At 39.5% G+C, this 21792-nt stretch overlaps 1 protein-coding gene across 2 annotated transcripts; it reads left to right on the top strand.

The window, feature by feature from the left end:
• Nucleotides 1-248: 248 nt before the first annotated feature.
• PRPF38B (pre-mRNA processing factor 38B) lies at nucleotides 249-9668 on the top strand. 2 transcript variants are annotated; one of them, XM_004769655.3, is made up of 7 exons: nucleotides 860-1317; nucleotides 1581-1633; nucleotides 3665-3733; nucleotides 4025-4176; nucleotides 4256-4316; nucleotides 6478-6701; nucleotides 6978-9668. In XM_004769655.3, the coding sequence occupies exons 1-7, from the start codon at nucleotides 1296-1298 to the stop codon at nucleotides 7837-7839; spliced, it is 1443 nt and encodes a 480-aa protein (XP_004769712.1). In that variant the 5' UTR covers nucleotides 860-1295; the 3' UTR covers nucleotides 7840-9668. The 2 variants fall into 2 exon arrangements, with proteins under 2 accessions (XP_004769711.1, XP_004769712.1); XM_004769654.3 differs by lacking the exons at nucleotides 860-1317; nucleotides 1581-1633 and adding an exon at nucleotides 249-832.
• The last annotated feature ends 12124 nt before the right edge of the window (nucleotides 9669-21792 follow it).

Below are 21792 nucleotides of genomic sequence, written 5' to 3'. Positions count from 1 at the left end.
ATTTCATGCCCGGCTTTCAAGAGGAGAAACTGGGCCCCCAACCCAGATTCTAAAACATACGAATTGGACCTTCAACCCCCTCCCCTGCCCCCAAATTCCCAGGGGAAATCTAAGAGTCCGACACCGGAGACCACCGCAGCGACCGCAGCGCGCACAGAACGTGCGGAACTAGGAAGAGGAATTTCCAGCCCAGCTGGGCGTCTCTGATTGGCTGCCGGCTCAGCTTGGAACTCTGGGGCGTGTGACGTAACATCCGCCGGGCCCGCCATCTTGTTCCCAGGGGCAGTTGGCGGAAGGGATCGCGCTCGGTGGCCGCCGGTTCGCCTTCTGCCGGGAGTTCTCGCGCCCGCGTCTCGGCGTCTGCTTTCGATCTAGGGTCCTTTTGTCGGCGTTCCCGTAGCCCTCCCTCATCCAGCTGGGGGACAGCGAGGCGGCCCCCTGTCCTGACGGCGTTCCATGGAGTAGGGTCCCGGACCGTTGTCCCGAAGAGCGAGATCGAGCTTGGCCCCCTCCCCCTCCCTTCTCCCTCCCTCCTTCCTTCCGCCGCAACATGGCTAACAACAGCCCCGCGCTGACAGGCAACTCGCAGCCGCAGCACCAGGCGGCCGCGGCGGCGGCCCAGCAGCAGCAGCAGTGCGGCGGTGGCGGCGGCGGCGCCACCAAGCCGGCGGTCTCGGGCAAACAGGGAAATGTGCTACCGCTGTGGGGCAACGAGAAGACTATGAACCTCAACCCCATGATCTTGACCAATATCCTGTCGTCGCCTTACTTCAAAGTGCAGCTCTACGAGCTCAAGACCTACCACGAGGTGGTGGACGAGATCTACTTTAAGGTACGAAGAGTCTAGGCCTGGGGTGGGGGGTGGGGAGCCGGGATTGGGAGGGTTAAGTTCCGAGGACGGGTTAGAGGAAATGGGCGAAGGCGGCCCTGGAGGTCTGAGGATTTGTAGGTGCGGGAAGGTTGATGGGGGGGGGGGAGGGGCGGTGGTCTGGAGTCGGCCTGGGAGGGTCAAACTGGGGCCGCCCTCTCATTTCTTTTTCAGATTTTTAGGGCTGGGAGAGCCCGCCACTATTGAACTCTCTCCTCCCCCAACCTCCTGCCCACCCCTGGGGGGAGTTGGACGGGAGGGGTGGGGGAGGGGGAAAGAGTAACTGAATCCTCTCCAGTTTACAGCTTTAAAATTATTCCTTTTGACGTGGATCTACTCAGCGCCAACTTGTTGGTGCTTCTCCCGCTCACCCTGGGCCAGGGCGTGTATTGACTTCAGTGTTGGCCTCGTGTTGTTGGTATTCTCTATGCGATCCAGACAGGGAAATGGTCAGTGCGTGTGTCGGGTGGGGGCGGGAGGGTTGAGGGTTGAGGGTGGAGAGGTGCCAGGGCAAGAGGTGTACAGAAGGCCTGGAAATTTTCCCAGCAGGAAGTCAGGAGTAAGTGGTCTCAGTTACTTGTGCATTGGGCTTGTTTAGAATTATCTGGGCCCTGGGCTTCTGCGGCAGGGTCGGTGCTGGCTTGGCTGTGCTGGGGAGCTCACCTGGCGCCTCCTCACTGCACTCTTGTCTCAGTTCTTGTTTCGTTAGCAGGATTGACTCAGTCTTGCAGCGAGGCTCGGAGCAGCCCAGGGTCGCAGGTAGAGGTATGCACTATTAATCATGCTCAATCGCCATAAATGCATTTCCCTGATTAAATGAACGGCTAATTAGGTATTTTTTTGGCCATTGGTTTTGGGCTTTTCTTCACCAACTAGATAGGTTTTCTCCACTTACTTGCAAATTATGTAGTTTTAAAGCTATCTTCCAGGCCTCTTAAGGTTAATTAATATTTAAAGGAATATTAATAATAGTCTTAATAATCTTTAAATATTTTAGCGAGAGCATCTAACAGAATACCGTCTGTTTTGTGTATTTGACTCCTAAAACGTTTGACAGACCACATATTTTCTGTGATCTAAACATACCTGTAGAGGGGCTAGCAAGAAGAAATTCTTTATTTGCCTTTAGGTTATATTTTGTCCCCAATCCCCCCCCACACACACACACCATCCCGTTAAGTGATTAGGTTATTGAAGAATTTTGAGATACTAGTTGTTTTTGATAGAAAAATCATAGTTTGAGAATACAGTTCAACTTTGGGTATGTAAAGTACACTGAAATTTTCTTATCCTTTTACAAGAATATTGTAAGTGAACTAGGTTTTTTATAGCTTTTAAAAGGTAAGGCCTTTTTCAGTATGGATACAGTATGGTGAATATTCTTAGTTTTGTGTAGTAAACTTCAAACAATTGAAAATTGGGTTCCTGCTCTTTCTGTAGCAGGTTCTGTTTAATAATGCAGGCAGATGTTAACGTGATTGAGGAAAAGCTTGTTTTCTCAAATTCAGATACTGTGTTTTGAAACAATTCAAGAATGTACTCGAAATTATTTAAATTTAGTTATAAAACTAAAGATCCAGTCTTTGTTATCAAGATGTCCAGATTAAATAAATAATTGACATATGTAGGCTTCTAGTTCTAAGTTGGTTTCGTGTTGTATCCACCCCTTTGCTAGCCTTTAAGGAATTGAAACATCTTTATACAGCAAACTGGGGGAAGGAAATAAAACCATAAAGCAGTGCTGAGCATAATAGTGTAGTGCTCACATTTAAATGCATGCTTTTCTGTCTGAAGCCACAGAAAAAAAGATAAAAATGTAACCATTGGTGGGGTAAAAATACAGTTTTAGAAATGCATACTGAAAGAACAGAATTTTATTTTGATTTTGTTTTAAGTTAAGAAATAAAGATTTTTCTAAAAGACCTTGGGTTCTATGTTATCGAGCTAATTTTCTTTGCCATTTTTAGGTAAATATGTGGTTTTTATAGGGTACTCATCTCAACAAAGATGATACTGTATTGATTATATTTAATATAATGACTAGTCACTCAGTTTTTAACAGTTTATATTCTGGGGAAAAATTGAATTGGTTCATGTAATTAGGCTGAAAATAAATTACTAACAATTATCTGTATAGGTGTGGCCCTTGTAATTTCATCTCTAATCAGGAATGAGCATAATGCCTGTTCATGGTAAAAAAAAAAAAAAGTACAAATGAATTTCCATAATTTTGCATTAGAAGTAACTTGTTACTGTTTTAACATGCATATACTTCAAATCATTTTTAAAAAATTTTATGATGTAGAATTTTAAATCACCATAAAATTAAGGGTATTAAATTTTTTTAAATAAATACTAAAACTTCATTGATACTTTTTGCTTCAAGTTGGAGCCTTAAATCCATTTTAAAATGAGAATTTCTATTTTTTTAACAACTCATAAAAAGATACAAAATTGACACAACATCAGATATATTTTTACATGTATATGAGACTCTTAGAAATCTCTTGGTTCCACAAGTATCAGCTCTCTACAAAGCTATTTTAATGGGATTTCTGGTCATAAAACTGTTGAGGTTTTGTTAAACTCCCAACAGTTTTATTGGTGCTCTTTAAAAGCTCAGCAGTTTTTGAAAGATGGTTTACATGTAAACAAAATATATGCATCATGTCAAAGTAATCAGCTTCCAAACTTTTGCAAAAAGCTGCTCTATTAGGGATTTGGGTTTACTTTAATCATAGTTTTAAAAAAATTAGAAGTATGAATGTTTGTTGTGTTCCTCTTTTCTATTTTCAGGTCACGCATGTTGAACCATGGGAGAAAGGAAGCAGGAAAACAGCAGGCCAAACGGGGATGTGCGGAGGGGTAAGTAGAAGTACGTGCATTTTTCAGTTTTTCTGTGTCTGATAACATAAGTTTAAAATTAGGAAACTAAAAGTAACAGTTACTCAAAAATGACAGTTGGCAAAGCTTAGAAGTTTGTTTTTATCTAAATTCAAATGTCTAGTGAATGGGGTTAGAAAGTTGCTGTTTTTATTAATGCTCTATTCTGAGTTCTGGGTTATATCTTATTATTAATACCTAATGGGATTAATAAGTTGGTGTTAAATATTTGTTAGTTATTTTGTTACTTTTTCCTAACTGTTTCCCCTAAAGGTTCGAGGTGTTGGAACAGGAGGAATTGTTTCTACAGCTTTCTGCTTGTTATACAAATTATTTACTCTGAAGCTAACTCGTAAGCAAGTGATGGGTCTCATAACACACACAGACTCTCCATATATTAGAGCCCTTGGATTTATGTATATAAGGTAAATATGCATATATCTACATTTCCATTTAACTCACATTTTAATTCACATAAGCCTAATCAATCTGTTGTAATTCTAGGTACACACAGCCCCCTACAGATCTCTGGGACTGGTTTGAATCCTTCCTTGATGATGAAGAGGTATGTCAACAAGGGTAATAATTAGTTTTCTTCTGATTACTCTCATGTAAAAAGATATAAAAAATATCCTTTATTTATTTATTGGAAGTTTAATGTTTTTCAGGGTTTTCTGTACTTAAATTTATTTCTCATACTTTTGGAATTGCTGTCCTTTTCTAAGACTTAGTGGATTTTATATGTCTTAGATTAACTTTCTTAAATTTTTTCATTTCTTAATTGTTTAAATGGTTTTGATAACTATTGCAGTTTTTTTCTGAGTTTTGTATATGGTGTTGATCTTGACTTGTGCTGTTGATAGTGACTTTTTAAGTGGGCCATGCTCAAGATTGAGGTGTTAAGACATGTGCATACAACACTAATTATAGCGCTTTATTCGCTTGGAACTTCAGCTCTATGCTCTAACTGCTTCCACGTATTAATACTCCCACTTGCACAGGAGTGCAGAATTGAAGAGGTGGGTGGGATTTAAGTAGGGTAAGAGTTTAGAGGATCTATTCAAAGTGATCAAAATACTACAAATTTCGCTTTCTGACTCTTAATATGTTACACTTATTTATAAAGCCAGACGAAAACCCTAAAATTAGGTTCTTGTTTTTAATTTAAAAAATGTTTTTTAAAAAAAGTAAGCTCTATACTCTGTGTGGGACTTGAACTCATGACCCCAAGGTCAAGAGTCATATGTGTCTAAGACTAAGCCAGACCAGTTCTTTTTGTTTAATTATAAATGTAGTTTGTCATTCAGGCTTAACAAGGTTAAGCTTGTTACATATGTTCAGGAACAAAAGTTACTTTCAGAAGCGTTGCTATGTCGGATTTAAATCCTATGTATTAATGTGCTTACAGAGTGAAGTCCAAGATCTCAAAAAGTACTTAATACTTACCTGTATTGTCCGTACATATGCCCCCACCGCTTTGTATTTTAAGATTCATAAAGTAAATTTTGAGTGCTGCGCTTCAGTAGTCTTATTTAAAACATTTATTCAAAGAATTTGTTGAATTAAAGGATAGCTGAAATAGAGAGCTTTCTAGTGTTTTATTATGTGCAGACCTAAAAAAAGTCTCACTCTTGTAGACAAGGAGAATTTTGTCAGGGGCTATTCACTGAACTATTCGTATTTCTGAAGAATAAAAATATGTATTAGGTGTCAAATCACAATCTTTAAAGTTGTTTTTCTTTTTAGAAGAAATTTTTCAGGCCAAAGGACTTCTCTCCCTTCTATATTTAAAAAGCATGTCCCTCTTCATAATTGGTATTGCATTAGGTTTGTTTCTGAATGCTTCTGTTTAATCTGTTTTTTATTGTATTTACAAACCTGAGGATCTCTATTTAAGCTAACTTATTGTTTTCTTCCTTAGATATCTGCAGCGATTATATTTGGAAATACTGTATATCTGAACACTTAAATGTGTGTGAGTGCAAGCAGTTTTACCTTTAGCTCTTGTTTTCCTGTTTAGATAACAAATCTCACTTTCCTTGTGTGCTTGCACTATAGGTTTGGGACTGACAATAGCTGACTAACATGTCCTGAGCTGTGAGAGGGCATAGCAAGAAGGCCTTCATGCGGTAATGACCCTTTTCAGAGACAATGGTCATCATGGATTATGCGTTTCCAATTATTTGTTCATTTATTTATTTTCTACATAACTCTAAATTAGAAACCTCACTGCTTCATGGCAGTTGGTTTGCTATTGCTTCCAGTTTTATTAGGGCTTCATTTTATATTAGAGCTGTTAAAAGATACTCATTAGACCGGATTGTCTGAAGTAGTTCATATGTAGTTAGGCTACAGTGTTAGGAATGATGTGTGCAAACGTGTCCACGGAAAGAAATACATAATTAGTAGGTACGTGGAATGTTTATTTAAGTTTATTGTTCCACAGAGTTTAGTAATATAAGGGGCTGTTTCATATTCCTGTTAACTGAGTGAGATTAGTATACTTCATGCCCATGAGGCTGCAGGATTTGTTCTCACCTGCATGCACACACTAAGTCCAAATATTTCTCTGTATCATTCATTACCAGATTAGTAGGGTACACAGATTACAATTTTTGTTAGAATTTTTTGTATTTGAGATTCCAAAGATGGTAATATTTTTTTAGTATACGTGTGTGTTGAAATTAATTGTTTTGACGGCTAGGGTATCTTTTGTGTTTTTGTAGGACCTAGATGTGAAGGCTGGTGGAGGCTGTGTAATGACCATTGGAGAAATGCTGCGGTCTTTTCTCACAAAACTGGAGTGGTTTTCTACCCTGTTTCCAAGAATTCCAGTTCCAGTTCAGAAGAATATTGATCAACAGATCAAAACCCGGCCTAGAAAAATCAAGAAAGATGGGAAGGAAGGTGCTGAGGAAATAGACAGACATGTTGAACGCAGGCGTTCAAGGTAACATACCTCTTGGAATTACTTTAAAAATAATCTTTGTACAAAGGTCCTTGGAAATCCGTGGCAAACTCAAGAAATTCTGTGTATGCTGTTCATTTTATGAGTTTGTCACTTTTAACCCCAAAAGGTCTTTTTTTTTTTTTTTTTTGCCTTTCAGGGTCTTTAATTGTTCCTAACATATCTGTGTATGTGGGGAATCTAAATGAATAAGAGAAGTTAAATTTTTAGGATTTGTTTTATTCGTTGACATTTTCTTCTTCCTTTCTTAAATATTAGGTCTCCAAGGAGATCACTGAGTCCACGGAGGTCCCCAAGAAGATCAAGAAGTAGAAGCCATCACCGGGAGGGCCATGGGTCTTCTAGTTTTGATCGAGAATTAGAAAGAGAGAAAGAACGCCAGCGACTAGAGCGCGAAGCCAAAGAAAGGGAGAAAGAAAGGCGAAGATCCCGAAGTATTGATCGGGGGTTGGAACGCAGGCGGAGTAGCAGGAGTAGGGAAAGGCATAGAAGTCGTAGTCGCAGTCGGGATAGGAAAGGGGATCGAAGGGACAGGGATAGGGAAAGAGAGAAAGAAAATGAGAGAGGTAGAAGACGGGATCGTGACTATGATAAGGAAAGAGGTAATGACCGAGAAAAGGAGCGAGAGCGATCAAGAGAACGATCCAAGGAACGGAGAAGTAGGGGTGAGGTAGAAGAAAAGAAACACAAAGAAGATAAAGATGATAGGCGGCATAGAGATGACAAAAAAGATACCAAGAAGGAGAAAAAACACAGTAGGAGTAGAAGCAGAGAAAGGAAGCACAGAAGTAGGAGTAGAAGTAGAAATGCAGGGAAACGAAGCAGAAGTAGGAGCAAAGAGAAATCAAGTAAACATAAAAATGAAAGTAAAGAAAAATCAAATAAACGAAGTAGAAGTGGCAGTCAAGGAAGAACTGACAGTGTGGAAAAATCAAGAAAACGGGAACATAGCCCCAGCAAAGAAAAATCTAGAAAGCGTAGCAGAAGCAAAGAACGTTCCCACAAACGAGATCACAGTGATAGTAAGGACCAGTCTGACAAACATGATCGTCGAAGGAGCCAAAGTATAGAACCAGAGAGCCAAGAGAAACAACATAAAAACAAAGATGAGACTGTGTGAAATTTTTTTTGTAAAAGTGGATCACATTGAATCCTATAAATGTTTGATTAAATCTGCTTTCTTTTTTCCTCCCAAGTTGAAATTGTGCAGTAGTTAACGCACTCTTCAAGCTCCCTGTAGGCTGCATTTTCATTTCCTCTTTTGTGTAGGGAAGTGCCTTTGTAATCCCATTTATTGCATTGATGTTTTCACCCAGTTGTTGAGTTTGATACATGATGCACAGATTGTTCTTGCATTTTTATTGTTTAATTGTTTTTGAGATGTACAGTCTGTACATATGTCCTGAAAATGTTTTAATTCCTTTGGCATGGTTGCCATGTTGGTTAAATTTGTATAAGGCAATAAACTGCCACTAATTCTATTTTTGTTTTGTAGGTGTGGGATTATGGTTTATGTACTGAAGTTAGCATGGCTGTGCTTTTCATAATAGAATGCTAAAGACTTTGAGAATGGATCTTGGATGTCTATTATAGGAGAATTTTGTGCTTTCGGTGTACATGAAGGCGGCAGTTGTAGGATTAACATTCTTGTCCACTGTATATTATCTTGGAAGGCTCTTGTTAATATGTTACACTTAATATTCTCCACAGTTAACTTTAGAGAGATTAATGACAAGTTAGTTTCTGATGCAGAGGTTTCAATTAGGCTGTGATTTGATCAAAAGTCCTTTTAGCATTCTACCTCAAAGGGACACTGTTAGTATGCCTAAAATTTATTCACGTAGTTTTTCTTTTTTATTTGGAAAAATACATGACATGTAATCTTTTTTCTTGAATTTCTCAGATTTTAAAGTACTATATTAAAGGAAAAAATTAATGCCTAAAGCCTAGCATTCTTGCAGCAACCCTATACTAACGTGAAATTGGGAGAGGGTGGGGCAGATGAGTAGAGAAATAGATTCAAGCCTCAAGCTTCCAAAGCATTTTTATAAATGGGAAAAAACTTAAATTATGAAACAGCTTGATATAGTGTCCTTTTTTAAAAAATTCAAAACTTTTTTTATTGATAATGAAGATGGCTGTTTGAGTTTTTAAACTTAATCTAGAACAAAGAAATATTAAAAAGTAATGCTGTGCTGCATTATTTAAGATTATCAGCAAATTATTTGATAGATTGTTCTTATGACTTGTATTCTGATTACAGAGAACGATCATGAGTGTGGAATAAATACTGGATTAAATCCTTTATTCTGGGTGTTGGCTTTTCCCCCATTTGTCAACATTTTTTTTTTTTAAGTATTTTTATTGTGGAAATTGATAACCATGTTAGAGTCACATTTTGTGTAGAGGGATGGATATCTCAGTGCCCAGATGACAAGTGAATTTTAAACGTGTAGACTAGAATTGGACATATGTGATAGTCAATAATCCTTACTAGAGTTCTTAATATTGGCAGTTCCCTCTGTCAGTGAGTGTTCTGTGTGTCATTAGGTGGTTCTTTTGATTGGGAAATGACTTACTTTTCACATCAAAGGTGCTTATTGAGATACTTTGCACTTACTTGGATTACATGTTAGAATCATTTAAAATTTGGACTTGAAGTAAGTTTTATAAGATAACTCAATTTTTTAGAACAAGAAATTTGAGGTGCAAGGTGATGTGTTCAGTCAGTGCCAAGACAAGGAGTGTTCCAGACAGTCTCTAGCATATTAACATGTTTTATCTCACTGTTTATATTGGCCAACTTGGTGGGCACTCGGCAGCCGCCTTGCAAAAGTGATACATGGGGCAAACAAGTACATTTGGAAGAGTCCATATGTGGGCTTAACATTTGTACCTACCTAACTCCAGAAAAATCTCATTAAATGAAGGAATTCCTCTCTGAAAAAATGCTATGCTTTTTTTTTTTTAAATAAGTGGAAGATTCCGTCATCTCGCCTTTTAATTGAGCATCAAGTGAATTGACACTAGACATAGGAAAGTATTTTCAAGTAATGAAAGTAGATTGATCTGTTGAAAATATTTTTAGCATTCCTAAGTGATGGTGCTACTCCTGAATACAGTTTCACCTGAAATGTTAATTTAACTGTATTTTAGGTAAAGTGTGGAAGATTTATTTTCAGTAGAGGTGAAAATACTATCATAAGCTGTATTTGATTTATGATTTTTAATGTTAAATTTGCTCTTGAACATTTCGATAAGTAGTAGAACATGTTAATAATACTAATTGTTGCCAAATGTATGCATGGTTTAATTTGGAGAGTGGCTTCCTGAAAGACTGGGAAGACAAGTGACTGCAAAACTCTGAATTATTTCTTACAACATGAGCAAACTTGAAAAGCTTTTGATAGAAAGTTAAAAATAGCAACCTCCATCGAGTGTTTGTTCTCAGCTTACTGAAATTACTTTACCTTTTCATGTGTTAATATCTTTCATCTGTTTTCTAATGTTCCATTTGCAATTAAATACTATACATGGGCCAGTATATTATCAATCTTGAAATTTTAATATAAAATCTTCATTTTAATGCCCAATATATAATCTATTTGTTGGCTATAATGCCTTAGTTCCTCTGAGGCAGTGGTTCTTAACCTTTTGAGTTATGGGCTTTTTGGGAAATCTAATGAAAGCTACAAATCATTTCTAGAAAAATAAAAGTACTGTAAAATTGAATGCAATTTCAAAAGAGCTAAAATGCCCTAGGGCTTCTGTGCTCTTTACTTAATTGTTTAAAAGCTTTGGTTAGATGAACAGTAGTCGTAGGAATGAATAGCAAGTTTAAGTTCCTGAGAGTACCAAAGGCAGTAGTTTCTGGATTTTTTGTTTCTTGGTTTTTTGCTTAAAAGGTGAAATGGGTGAGGGGGGGACTTTAATGGTACTCAAATATCTTCCCCAAAAGAGTTGTCCTATGAATAATAGTTTTTTAATTTGGGCAGAGATGAGGCTCAGACTGGCAGTCTACACACTTTTCAACTGATTCCAGTGTGCAACACAACTGACCAGTTGACTGGTTCTCACTGGTTATATTGGCCAATTAATGAACTTTATTATTTTTTTTTAAGATTTTATTTGTGAGAGTGCACATGTATGTGCAGGGAGGAGAGGGAGAAGCAGGCTTCCCCCCCTGAGCAGGGAGCCTGAAACGACTTGATTTCAGGACCCTTGGATCGTGACCTGAGCAGAAGGCAGATGCTTAACTGAGGCACCCAGGTGCCCCTGGCGAATTAATGGACTTGAAATTAGTTCAGGTCCTAATCTGATTCTGTCGTGGAAATGCTATAGTCAGCCTTGAGCAACTAATGTAATTATGGGAAGAGCTTATTTTTATGGAAAAGGAAACACTTCTTCCTGATCGTCTGTCTCTGAAATTCCTTCCGTCTGTCTGGTGGGATCTCACAGCACTTCACAAATACTAATGAAGTTACACTTCATTTTAGGATCACTGGCTACCAACATTCGTTACTGTAGGAAGCATGACAGAATAAAAACTGAAAAATGTTACATAGCCCAGACCATTGATAGTCGAATTTCTACCACATAGTTTTGATCCATAATGTTTTGCACAGGTAGAGTATATTCAGAGTGGGGAAAGTTGTCTTCGAATTTCTATCACATAGTTTTGATCCATAATGTTTTGCACAGGTAGAGTATATTCAGAGTGGGGAAAGTTGTTGCAGAAATTGCGTTCTATTTGTTCAGCTAGAACAGTTGACCCTAAATACACAAGCCATGAGGTGTTTTTTGTTATTTAATCACAATGATCAGGAAAAGGGACATCCTAAGGAAATGTTAAGCTTCCCTGATGTGCAAATACCTAAAATCCACTAGTCTAAAGCTAATTTTCCTTGGTCGGTACTTGTTCTGGCCATTCTGGAGCTGAATTATTTCTTCATTGGGTCCTTGGATTTAGTCACTCCCTGCAAATTCCACCAGCCCTGGCCTCCTGACATCCCCAGTAAATATACAGTCTAAGGGAGAGAAAAAGTGCTTGCTGAGCAAATGGAAGAGAAGAACTCTTGCCTTCTCTACTCCCTCCTATTTAGAAATTCTGAAGTTATCGGTTCCTTAATAGTACCAAAAGGTGAAATTGCTCTAAGTGCTGGACCCATGCAGCCAGTCCAGGTACTGGTTCAGTGAGCATTCCTTCCAGAATGACTCCTCTCTCATCCGCATTCTGGGAAGTCCTGGAAGCCCCAGGTCCTGAAATCAAGTCCTGTTTCAGGCTCCCTGCTCAGGAGGGAAGCCTGCTTCTCCCTCTCCTCCCTGCTCATACATGTGCACTCTCGCTGGGCTTATACAAGGGACTGCCACTGACTGTGGACATGCCATTTATCAGTTTACTCAGTTCCCAAATCCCTCTCTATTCTACTTTGTGTTACTGGGGCTGTGCCCTCTAAACATTTCTTTATGTCTGTTAGCACTATGTTCAACTTGTCAGGAGAGGGTACTGGAGGGATGTTGCAGAAGAAAGGATCTTATCCTGGGTCTGGTGTGTGTGCTTTTTTCTTGCTTCTGCACTGTGGGGGCTCAGGGCACCTCCTGGGAGAGTGCTTCCCAGCAAGTGCACCAGTCCCCCTGCCAGCTTCCCAGCAAGTCTTCAGGCAACTTTCCAGCAAGGCTCTTTGGCAGCCCAGTGGGTTGCTTCCAAACTAGTTTTGTTGACACCGTCTCCTCTCCAGCCCTGTGCTTCAGTAGCAAACAGTGGGTCACAACCACACCCTCTCCAATACTCTGACTCTCAATAATCTTGCAAAGGAACCTGTTCCAAATGTGTTTCTTACTTGGGTCACTTGCCTTGGCTGTAGACATAATGGCTGCTCCTATAGCCACTGTTGCTGTATTGTTGAGTTTTCTTTACCCTTAGTAATTAATCCCCAGTGACTGAGTACTAGTTCTTTATACCACACTTTGCCTGTTCAAGTTACTGTGTCTCACGTTTGGACTGGGCCCTGACTGGTACAGTGGATTAAGATGCCAATCATAAGGATACCCACCTGGTTGATAACCCCTAATGTAGTGTAGTCTAAGTCGCTCAGACCATTAAGTTTGCTGAAAACAATGTGAATCAGACCGACTTCTTGACGGAATTGTGACCGAGAACGAGGAATAGTCCAGTCCTTAGAAGAATGGACAAGACTTGTGTAGTTATCACAGGAGGATGCCCACATGGAAGAAATGGCACAATTAAATACCCTCTACCTGCCTGGCTTCCTGCTGACTTTCTTGTTGTCTTAGGGGTTGTTTGTTGTTTTTTTTCTGGTCACTGGATATACTTGTGATTTCTGCTTTCCTTAAGATGGCTTGAGTTGCTCTTCCTTGGGACCCACAAGCCTAACTGGTTTCTTTAATCAGAACCATCAGAGATCCCTGATCAGTGAAGGTCTGTCTTCCTGGCATTTCCTTGACATTTAATTCTTTTCTGTGCTAAGCACCAGTAAAAAAATGTCATCTACTTAACTGGACCTGGCAGAGAAGTCACCAAAGAAGTTCTAAATGCAACTGCTTTTCCTTGGCAGAAATGGTGTGCCCAAGGGCAGAAGGGGGATGTGCAGGTTTGAAGAAAAATGGAGTGAGAATTAGGGCCATATCAATCTCACTGTGTCCAATTTTCTCCTGGACGATCAGTGTTATTCCATGTTCCTTCTACGACACTAAACTTTTTTATTTCCCCTGTAATGACTATCTGAAATCCTCACTAGATTCTTAAGTCTCTTACTACACCTCCATACTCATGCTCCCTTCATATACAGAGAATATCAGGTTAAAAAAAAAAAAAAATCCCTCAACTCGCTGTCCTCTCTCCCCCAAACCACAACAGTAGCTGCATTCATGTGTATCCTGTTTTCCTCCTCACCTCTCAATTTTAATCCTTCGTTGAATGTTGTAAATTCTGCCCTACACTTTTACTTCTATATTTGTGTGGCCAAGACTGCCAACTATCCAATAACCATTCTTCCCTTCTTCCATAGCAATACAATGTTTTTACTGTGTATGCCTTTTTTTTCTTTCAGCTTGACAGCCATGAGACCAACTTCTGCCTAATGGGATATCACAGGCAGCAGGAAACTTCCTTATGAGTTTCTTGGCATAAAGTTCATCTCCCCCTCCCCACCCCCACCTACCTGAATTCTGCTGCTTAGAACTTTGATATAACTGGAGCTTTATTTTTGGACCTTAGAAATGAGAGCTTCACACACACAATGACAGACTACAAAATTGAAAGGAGCCTGGGTCTCTGCAGACTCCCATGAAATAGGACTGCCATCCTAGCCTTGGATCCTCTGCCTCCACTATTTTATATCAGAAAGAAACTTCTGTTAAACCACCTTTTTTATAGGTTGGGGTTTTGTTTTGTTTTTTGGTCACTCCCAGAAAAGCATAATCCTAACATTACAGTTTTTATATCTGTAATTATATACCAGTGACAAAGCCTAAAATATTTAACATTCGTTTAGTAAAGGAGGTTGGATGTCAGGAAGCATAGACACAGGCATTGTGAGCTAGAAAGCTTATGCCCCTTGATACGCAGCAGCCTAACATTTTTCTCTCTCTCATTAAGGTTTTTGTCTTTATCTTTTATTTTCAGCTTTTCTCCAGGCCTTTGGATTCTTGAGTAATTTTCCTACCAGCACACTAAGACTGCTTAAACAAACTCGCTCTTGCAGCCACTTACCCTCTAGGTGCCTTAGCTCCATACTCCTTAGGACCTAAACTCCAGTGTTTACTGCTTTGCAGAATTCTGATCCTCAAAGAATTACAGACAGCTGGTAAATTTAGAAATGCAAAGTTTTAAAGTAAATTTATGTTAAAAAAAAACAATTGCTTTATTTGTACCATTTACCCATGGAACTGCTCAGCAGTACTACTCATAATGATTTTGACAGCCACGAAGTTGACATTAGCCAGAACCCAATTCATAGCATAAAATCATTGTACCTTCAGACACTGCTTCTCTGTCTTCTCTGAACCTCCTACCTCCTCTAAAGCTCTTGCCATCCACTCTCCCACAGCTCATGTCATCCACAGACCTTGAGAGATACTCCCCTAGAATTTTAACACTTAGTCTAACACATGTCTCCATACCTCTTTCCTCATGCCTCCTGCCATGACTCTTAGTGATTCCAATATCCACTGAACAATCTTTCCAATATTCAGAACTCTCAATTTCATGATCTCCTGACCCCCAGTGATTTTCTTCCTCCACCTGACCTTACCTGCCAATTCTGATGGTTACATCCAAGAAGTGGCCACTGTCAAGAACTGAAACTTGACCACAGTCTCCATTTCAAACATCCCATTCTCTCATCCCAACTCCCACATTTTCTGTTTGCTTTCCTCGAATACCCTTTCCACCACTTCTTGAACTCTGCTGGGCCCTCCAGTGTGTTGCCCCTGCCAGCCCTTCCCCCTGCACTGCAGTCCCCTTAGCTTCACTGCCTTCTCCACCAGCCTAGTTCCCCAGTCCGATATCACACATCACTTCCTTGTAAACACCTCGTTTCCCTTGCTGCAGCCTCTCTCCATTGTGCTTGTCTGGCAATTCCCTGATTCTAGTTATATCAACCCGTAGCCTTCTCTGTGTCTGAGCACAAGCAGCTGGACGTGACTGGAGAACATTTACAATCGTGCTGACTGGCGTCTCTTAAACTCATCACCATAAACTTCTGCGACTCTGGGCTGCTGTGAACCTGAGCAGGAGTGCCTCTCTAACCTCACCCTCACACAGTGCTGGTGGATGCCAAAGTGTTCCATTCCCCTCTCCTCTCCGGACTTGTCCTGATTTCAGGCCACAGGCACTTCTCTTCCTTCCTCTCCCAGTTCACTGGGTGCAACTTTGAGCCCGGCAACTTTTAGCCAAAGGCAAGTCTGAGAGACTCAGGGGGAGCTGTCCACCACCGACACTCCCTACAGCCCAGAGGGTGAGTGCCGCCATTGCTCTACCAAGCCCTCCTGCTCCTCAGGGCCTTTGTCTTCCCTCCTCCCTCTGTTCGGCAAACTCTTTCCCCAGGTTTCCAAGGGCCCCTCCTCACTTCCTTGAGGCTTCTGCTCAAGCACCTCATTGCTAGAGAAAACTTCCCTGACCACAGTAAATAAACTCTGCCCCTCAATATTCTTTCCTGTTGCCCTACTTTTTCTTCAGAACATTTAACAACACCTGAAATAGTAAATACTTATGACTTTAGCTGCTTATTTTGGCCTTTCTCTACTAGAGTGTATGCTCCATGAGTACAGGGCTTTGGTTCGGTTCTGTTTGTGTCCCCAGTGCCCAGCATAGATCTGGTTATACAATAAGTACTCAATATATATATATACTTGTTGAATGCACAAAAATGCCTTGAATTCATAGTAGTTCATTTCCAGAAAGCAGAGTGGTCTGTTTTTTTTTATTATATTTTTAAAAAGATTTTATTCATTTGAGAGAAAGAACATGAGCAGGGTGAAGTAGGGGCAAAGCAAGAGGGAAAAGTGGACTCCCCACTGAGCAGGGATCCCAGCGATGACAAGGGCCTCAATCCCAGGCCTCTGAGATCATGACCTGAGCCAAAGGCAGACACTTAACCTAAAAAAAAAACTTATTGTATATGAATACATATACATGGCATACATATGTATTTGTGGTCCCATAAATATGTGTGTAGACTTCTACATAAAATAGCACTCCGATCTCACCAGGACATGCATACTTTTCTACACGTCTTTGCTAAGAAAGACATGTAAAAGATCATATTTAGGCTAATGGTTTTCTCTCTTCCTAATCAGGGAAGTTTCTGCTTGTCTGACCCACTTCTTATGAATGATGTAAGGCAAAGTGCTCCCCTCTTCCACATTATTGAACTTAACCCTATTTTATTGGGCAAATGGGGAAATGGACTTTGTAAGTCTCTACATAGCTCAGTCCAGAATTCTGTTAGAAATATGGTAAATACCTCCATCCCTTTCTAACCAAGAAATCATCTTGTAGCTACTTTGTAGCTTACTTTTTAAAAATGTTCACGGGGCGGGCACCTGGGTGATTCAGTCGGTTAAGGGTCCAACTGTTGGTTTCTGCTCAGCTCGTGATCTCAGAGTCATGGAACTGAGCCCCAAGTCAGGCCCTGTGCTGGGCATGAAACCAGCTTGGGATTCTCTCTCTCCCTTTCCCTATGCACCACCCACCACCATCTCCTCGCCCTCTCAAATAAATAAATAAATAAATAAATGGTAACAGGAATTGCCATATAATTAGAGAATCTCTTGGCCTCTAATTCTAATGGTACCTTTCTTTCGGAGGCTCCTGATAACTATTCTTTTCTTTTTTCTTAACTTGCTTCTTCGGAGTATTGAGTCTACCTAGATCAGGAGTGCAGTCAAGCAATTTTCTTTCTGAAAAGTCCTTCCTCCACTGCGTAGTCTTTCTTCTTTGTCCTTCTTAGTCCACTAGGGAAAAGTTCATTTTTCTTTTTCAAATGTTTCATTTTGAAGTAATTATAAATGCACAGGAGGTTGCAAAGAAATGTACAGAGAAGTACCATAAACTTCTCCAGTTTTCGTCAATAGCAGTAATATCTCATGCACAATGGTACAGCCGCAAAGCCAAGCAAGTGACGTGGCTACGATCCATAATTCTCATTCAGGTATCACCGGTTAATGCAGGCATATGCATCCCTGCGTGTGTGAGTGGCTCTAGGTGATTTTATCACATTTATAGCCTTGTATAACCATCACCACAATCAAGATGCTCAACAGGGGGCACCTGGGTGGCTTGGTTGGTTGAGTGCCCTCTCTCGATTTTGGCTCAGGTTGTGGTCACATGGTCCTGGGATTGGGCCCCACGTCAAGTTCTCTGCTCAGTGGAGAGTCTGCTTGTCTCCCTCTCCCTTTGGCCCTCTCCGTGCTCACTCCCTATCTCTCTCTCAAATAAATAAATAAATCTTTTAAAAAAATGATACTCAACTATATAATCACCATGAGACTCCCTTTATATTTAGACCCACCTCCTCCTCCCCCATCCCTAACTCTTGACAACTGTTAATCTGTTCCCTATCTCTAGCATTACATTATTCCACAAATATTACATCAATGGAATCACGAGGTGTGTATCTTTTTGAGATTGGCTCCTCGTTCAGCATAATTTTGTTGAGGTTCATCCAAGTTGCTGTGTGTATCAATAGTTTATTTGTTGTTCCTTCTTATTGATGGGTAGTAGTCCATGTTTAACCATTCACAGGAAAAGGCTTTTTATGTTTCAATATGAGGCAATACTCATGGTCTTTTTTTTTAAGACTTCATTTATTATTTGCAGAGAGATCACAAGCAGGCAGAGAGGCAGGCAGGGAGAGAGGGGGAAGCAAGCTCCTCGCTGAGCAGAGAGCCTTATGTGGGGCTCAATCCCAGGACCCTGAGGCAATGACTTGAGCAGAGGGCAGAAGCTTAATCCACTGAACCATCCAGGTGCTCCAATACTCATGGTCTTAGTCATATTCAGGGAATACCTGTATCTTGGTAGCTACTCATGGTATGCATCAAATAAATACCAAGAGATGGGGCACCTGGGTGGCTCAGTGGGTTAAGACACTGCCTTCCGCTCAGGTTATGGTCTCAGGGTCCTGGGATCAAGTCCTGAGTCGGGCTCTCTGCTCAGCAGGGAGCCTGCTTCCTCCTCTCTCTCTCTCTCTCTGCCTGCCTCTCTGCCTACTTGTGACCCCTATCTGTCAAATAAATAAATAAAATCTTTAAATAAATAAATAAATACCAAGGGATATATTTTTCCTAACTTATCTCTGGACATCAGAAACTTTTTCAAATATCAAATTTTCATGGTGCAAAAACGTGAGTTCAATTATACCACAGCCAGATTCATTTAAAAAAACTGAAAATTTTTAAAATTAAGATTCCTATTAACCTTAAACAGTTCACTGGCCTCTTTAAGAAAGAAAAAAGTTGATGTCTGTGAAATTAAGTTTACGAAAAGAGAAGCAAAAATTTCTGGTAACTCCAGGAGAACTTATACCTGCTGGAAAATTATGAGCCATCTTGTAATAAAAGCTTTCTGCTTGATTCATAAGCTCACCTAAATAGAAATTAGAACAACCCCATGTTTCTGGTAAGATGGGCCACATATAATAAGATCCACTCCCAGATTAATTGAACTGGATGGCAATTTTTGCAAAAACAAAAGCAAAACAAAAACAAAAAAACACACAAGGAATCTTTGCAATAGTCATGCATCATTGTTAGAGGAGCAGTCATTTCATAAATAAAAAAGAATCATGCTATATCCCCCTCATGAAATGCTCTTCCTTTACTTTCAAACAAAACAAATCCAAGCTATCTCCTAGGCTCATTTCCAGACCCTTCTCTACAATTCTTCCAAATACACAGCCCTCTGTTCTTCCTCCAACTCATGACATCAGTGAGGTGGCACTTCTCAGGTACTGCCATGTAAATATTCTGCTTGAAATTCTTTTAATTGAATATCTCACTGGGTTCTGAGTTTCTCTCTGCTGTTTATTGCCATCTTGTTTTTAACAGCAAAATAAACCTGGAAACATCCCAAAGTATCACATCCAATGCAGTACTAATTACATAAGTTATAATTAGCCCTAAAAAATGATAAATATAGGATGTATTTAATGTTGTGGAAAGATGTTCATAGAACATACTAATGTCTATTATCGTACTATCATTGTCAAAGAGAAAACTAGCACTTCCTGTATATGTAACTATGATAATAACAAATTATACATAAAGAATGAGAGAGATTTAAAAATTAATAATGCAGGGCTATGTATTTTTCCTTTAATTTTCTGGGTTTTTTTCAAAAATTTAATGATAAACATGAGCAATAAAAACAGTAAAAAATTAATGTTACTATGGATACCTGTATATAAGTTTTTTGGTTTTTTTTTTTATTTAAATTCAATTAACATCTGGTTCAGTATTAGTTTCAGAGGTAGAGGCCAGTGATTCACTAGTCTTATATGTGCCCTCCCTAATGCCCATCACCCAGTTAACCCATTCCTCCCTCCCCTTTCCAGCCACCCTCAGTTTCCTATGATTAAGAGTCTTTTAATGGTGGGTGCCTGGGTGGTTCAGTGGGTTAAGCCGCTGCCTTCGGCTCAGGTCATGATCTCAGGGTCCTGGGATCGAGTCCCGCATCGGGCTCTCTGCTCAGCAGGGAGCCTGCTTCCCTCTCTCTCTCTCTGCCTGCCTCTCCATCTACTTGTGATTTCTCTCTGTCAAATAAATAAATAAAATCTTAAAAAAAAAAAAAGAGTCTTTTAATGGTTTATCTCCCTCTCTGATTTCATCTTGTTTTATTTTTCCATCCCTCCCCCTATGATCCTCTGTTTTGTTTCTTATATTCCACATATGAGTTGAGATCATATGGTAATTGTCTTTCTCTGTGTACATACATTTTTGTATGGACATATGTTTTCACTTCTCTTGGGTAAATACTTAGGGGTGAAATGATTGGGTCATATACTAGGTGTATGTTGTACACACAAGTATGTCCAGGTATATATCTTATGTAAAGTGTTTATTCAAATCTTTTGCTTATTTTTTAATGAGTTGTTTGTTTCCTAATTAGGTTCTGAGAGTATATACATATATACATAGATAGTTTTAAAATTTTTAATTAAAAATTAAGTATGTGATTTGCAAATATTTCCCCCTATCTGTGGTTTGTCTTTTCATTCCCTTAATAGTACAAAACTTCTTCATTTTGATGAAGTCCAATTTATTAATTTTTTAAAGGGATCATGCTCTCAGTGTGGTATCTAACAAATCTGCCTAATCTAGAGATTTTTTTTCTATTTTTTTTCTGGAAGTTTTATAGTTTTAGGTTATATTTAGGTCTATAATCCATCCTGAGTGAATTTTTTATATAGTGTAAGATATGGATAATGTTCTTTGCATCTCATTATTTAATCATTCCAGTACCATTTTTGAAAACAAATCTCTATTAGATTGCCTTTGATGAAAATCAATTGTCTATATATGTATGGGTCTATTTCTTGACTCTCTATGCTGTTCCATTGATCTATTTAGTTCCATTGATTTATCCATCTTGATGCCGATCCTTATAATCAGTTAATCCTGTCTTAATTACTGTAGCTTTATAATAAGTTGAAGTCATGGGTAATAAATCCACTCCCTTTTAACCTATTTTCGTTGGAAACAGGTCAGACTGATAAATTTTAATCCCAGCTCCACCATGTAATACTGGTGTGATTTCATACAAAGCAGTTAGTAATAATTACTCATTTATATACTTGTTTATCACTAGAATTAAATATTAGAGTGTTTGGGGCACCTGGGTGGCTCAGTGGGTTAAAGCTTCTGCCTTCTGTTCAGGTCATGATCCCAGGGTCCTGGGGTCTAGCCCCGAATCCGGCTCTCTGCTCAGCAGGGAACCTGCTTCCCCTCCTTCTCTCTCTGCCTGCCTCTCTGCCTGCTTCTGATCTCTGTCTGTCAAATAAACAAATAAAAATATTTTTTAAAATAATTAAAAATATTAGAGTGTTTGGATTAAATGCTTATAAAGAGCTTGAACTAGGATGATGCCTCTGGAAATAAAAGTACTGGAACTACAGAGTGGCATGTGGGATGGATTCTGCTATCTTTCTTTGCACAGGGATATCCTCTTGTCCTTCCGTCTTTTTTTTAATAGATATAATTGACAGATAAAATTGTGTAAGTCTGAGGTATACTAAGTGTTGGTCTGATACATGTATTGCAATATGATTACTCCAAAAGCATTAGTTAATACCTTTATTACATCACATACTCATCATTTTTTTGTGTGTTAAGAATGGTTAAGATTTAGTCACTTAGCAACTTTGAAGTTCATAATACAATACCATTGACTATAATCACTATGCTCTCCATTAGGGCCCCAGGACTTATTTATCTACTCGTTATAAGTTTATATTCTTAAACAACATCTCTCCAGTTCCCCTGCCCCCAGGCCCTGACCCTTCATCTTAGATATTGAAGTTTTGCACCAAATTGCTCCAACTGCAGACTGATC

The sequence above is a fragment of the Mustela putorius genome, unplaced genomic scaffold, assembly GCF_011764305.1.
Source record: "Mustela putorius furo isolate JIRA1106 unplaced genomic scaffold, ASM1176430v1.1 tig00000585_pilon_pilon_pilon, whole genome shotgun sequence".
NCBI lineage: Eukaryota > Metazoa > Chordata > Mammalia > Carnivora > Mustelidae > Mustela > Mustela putorius.
This window is presented reverse-complemented; position numbering and strand designations above follow the sequence as displayed.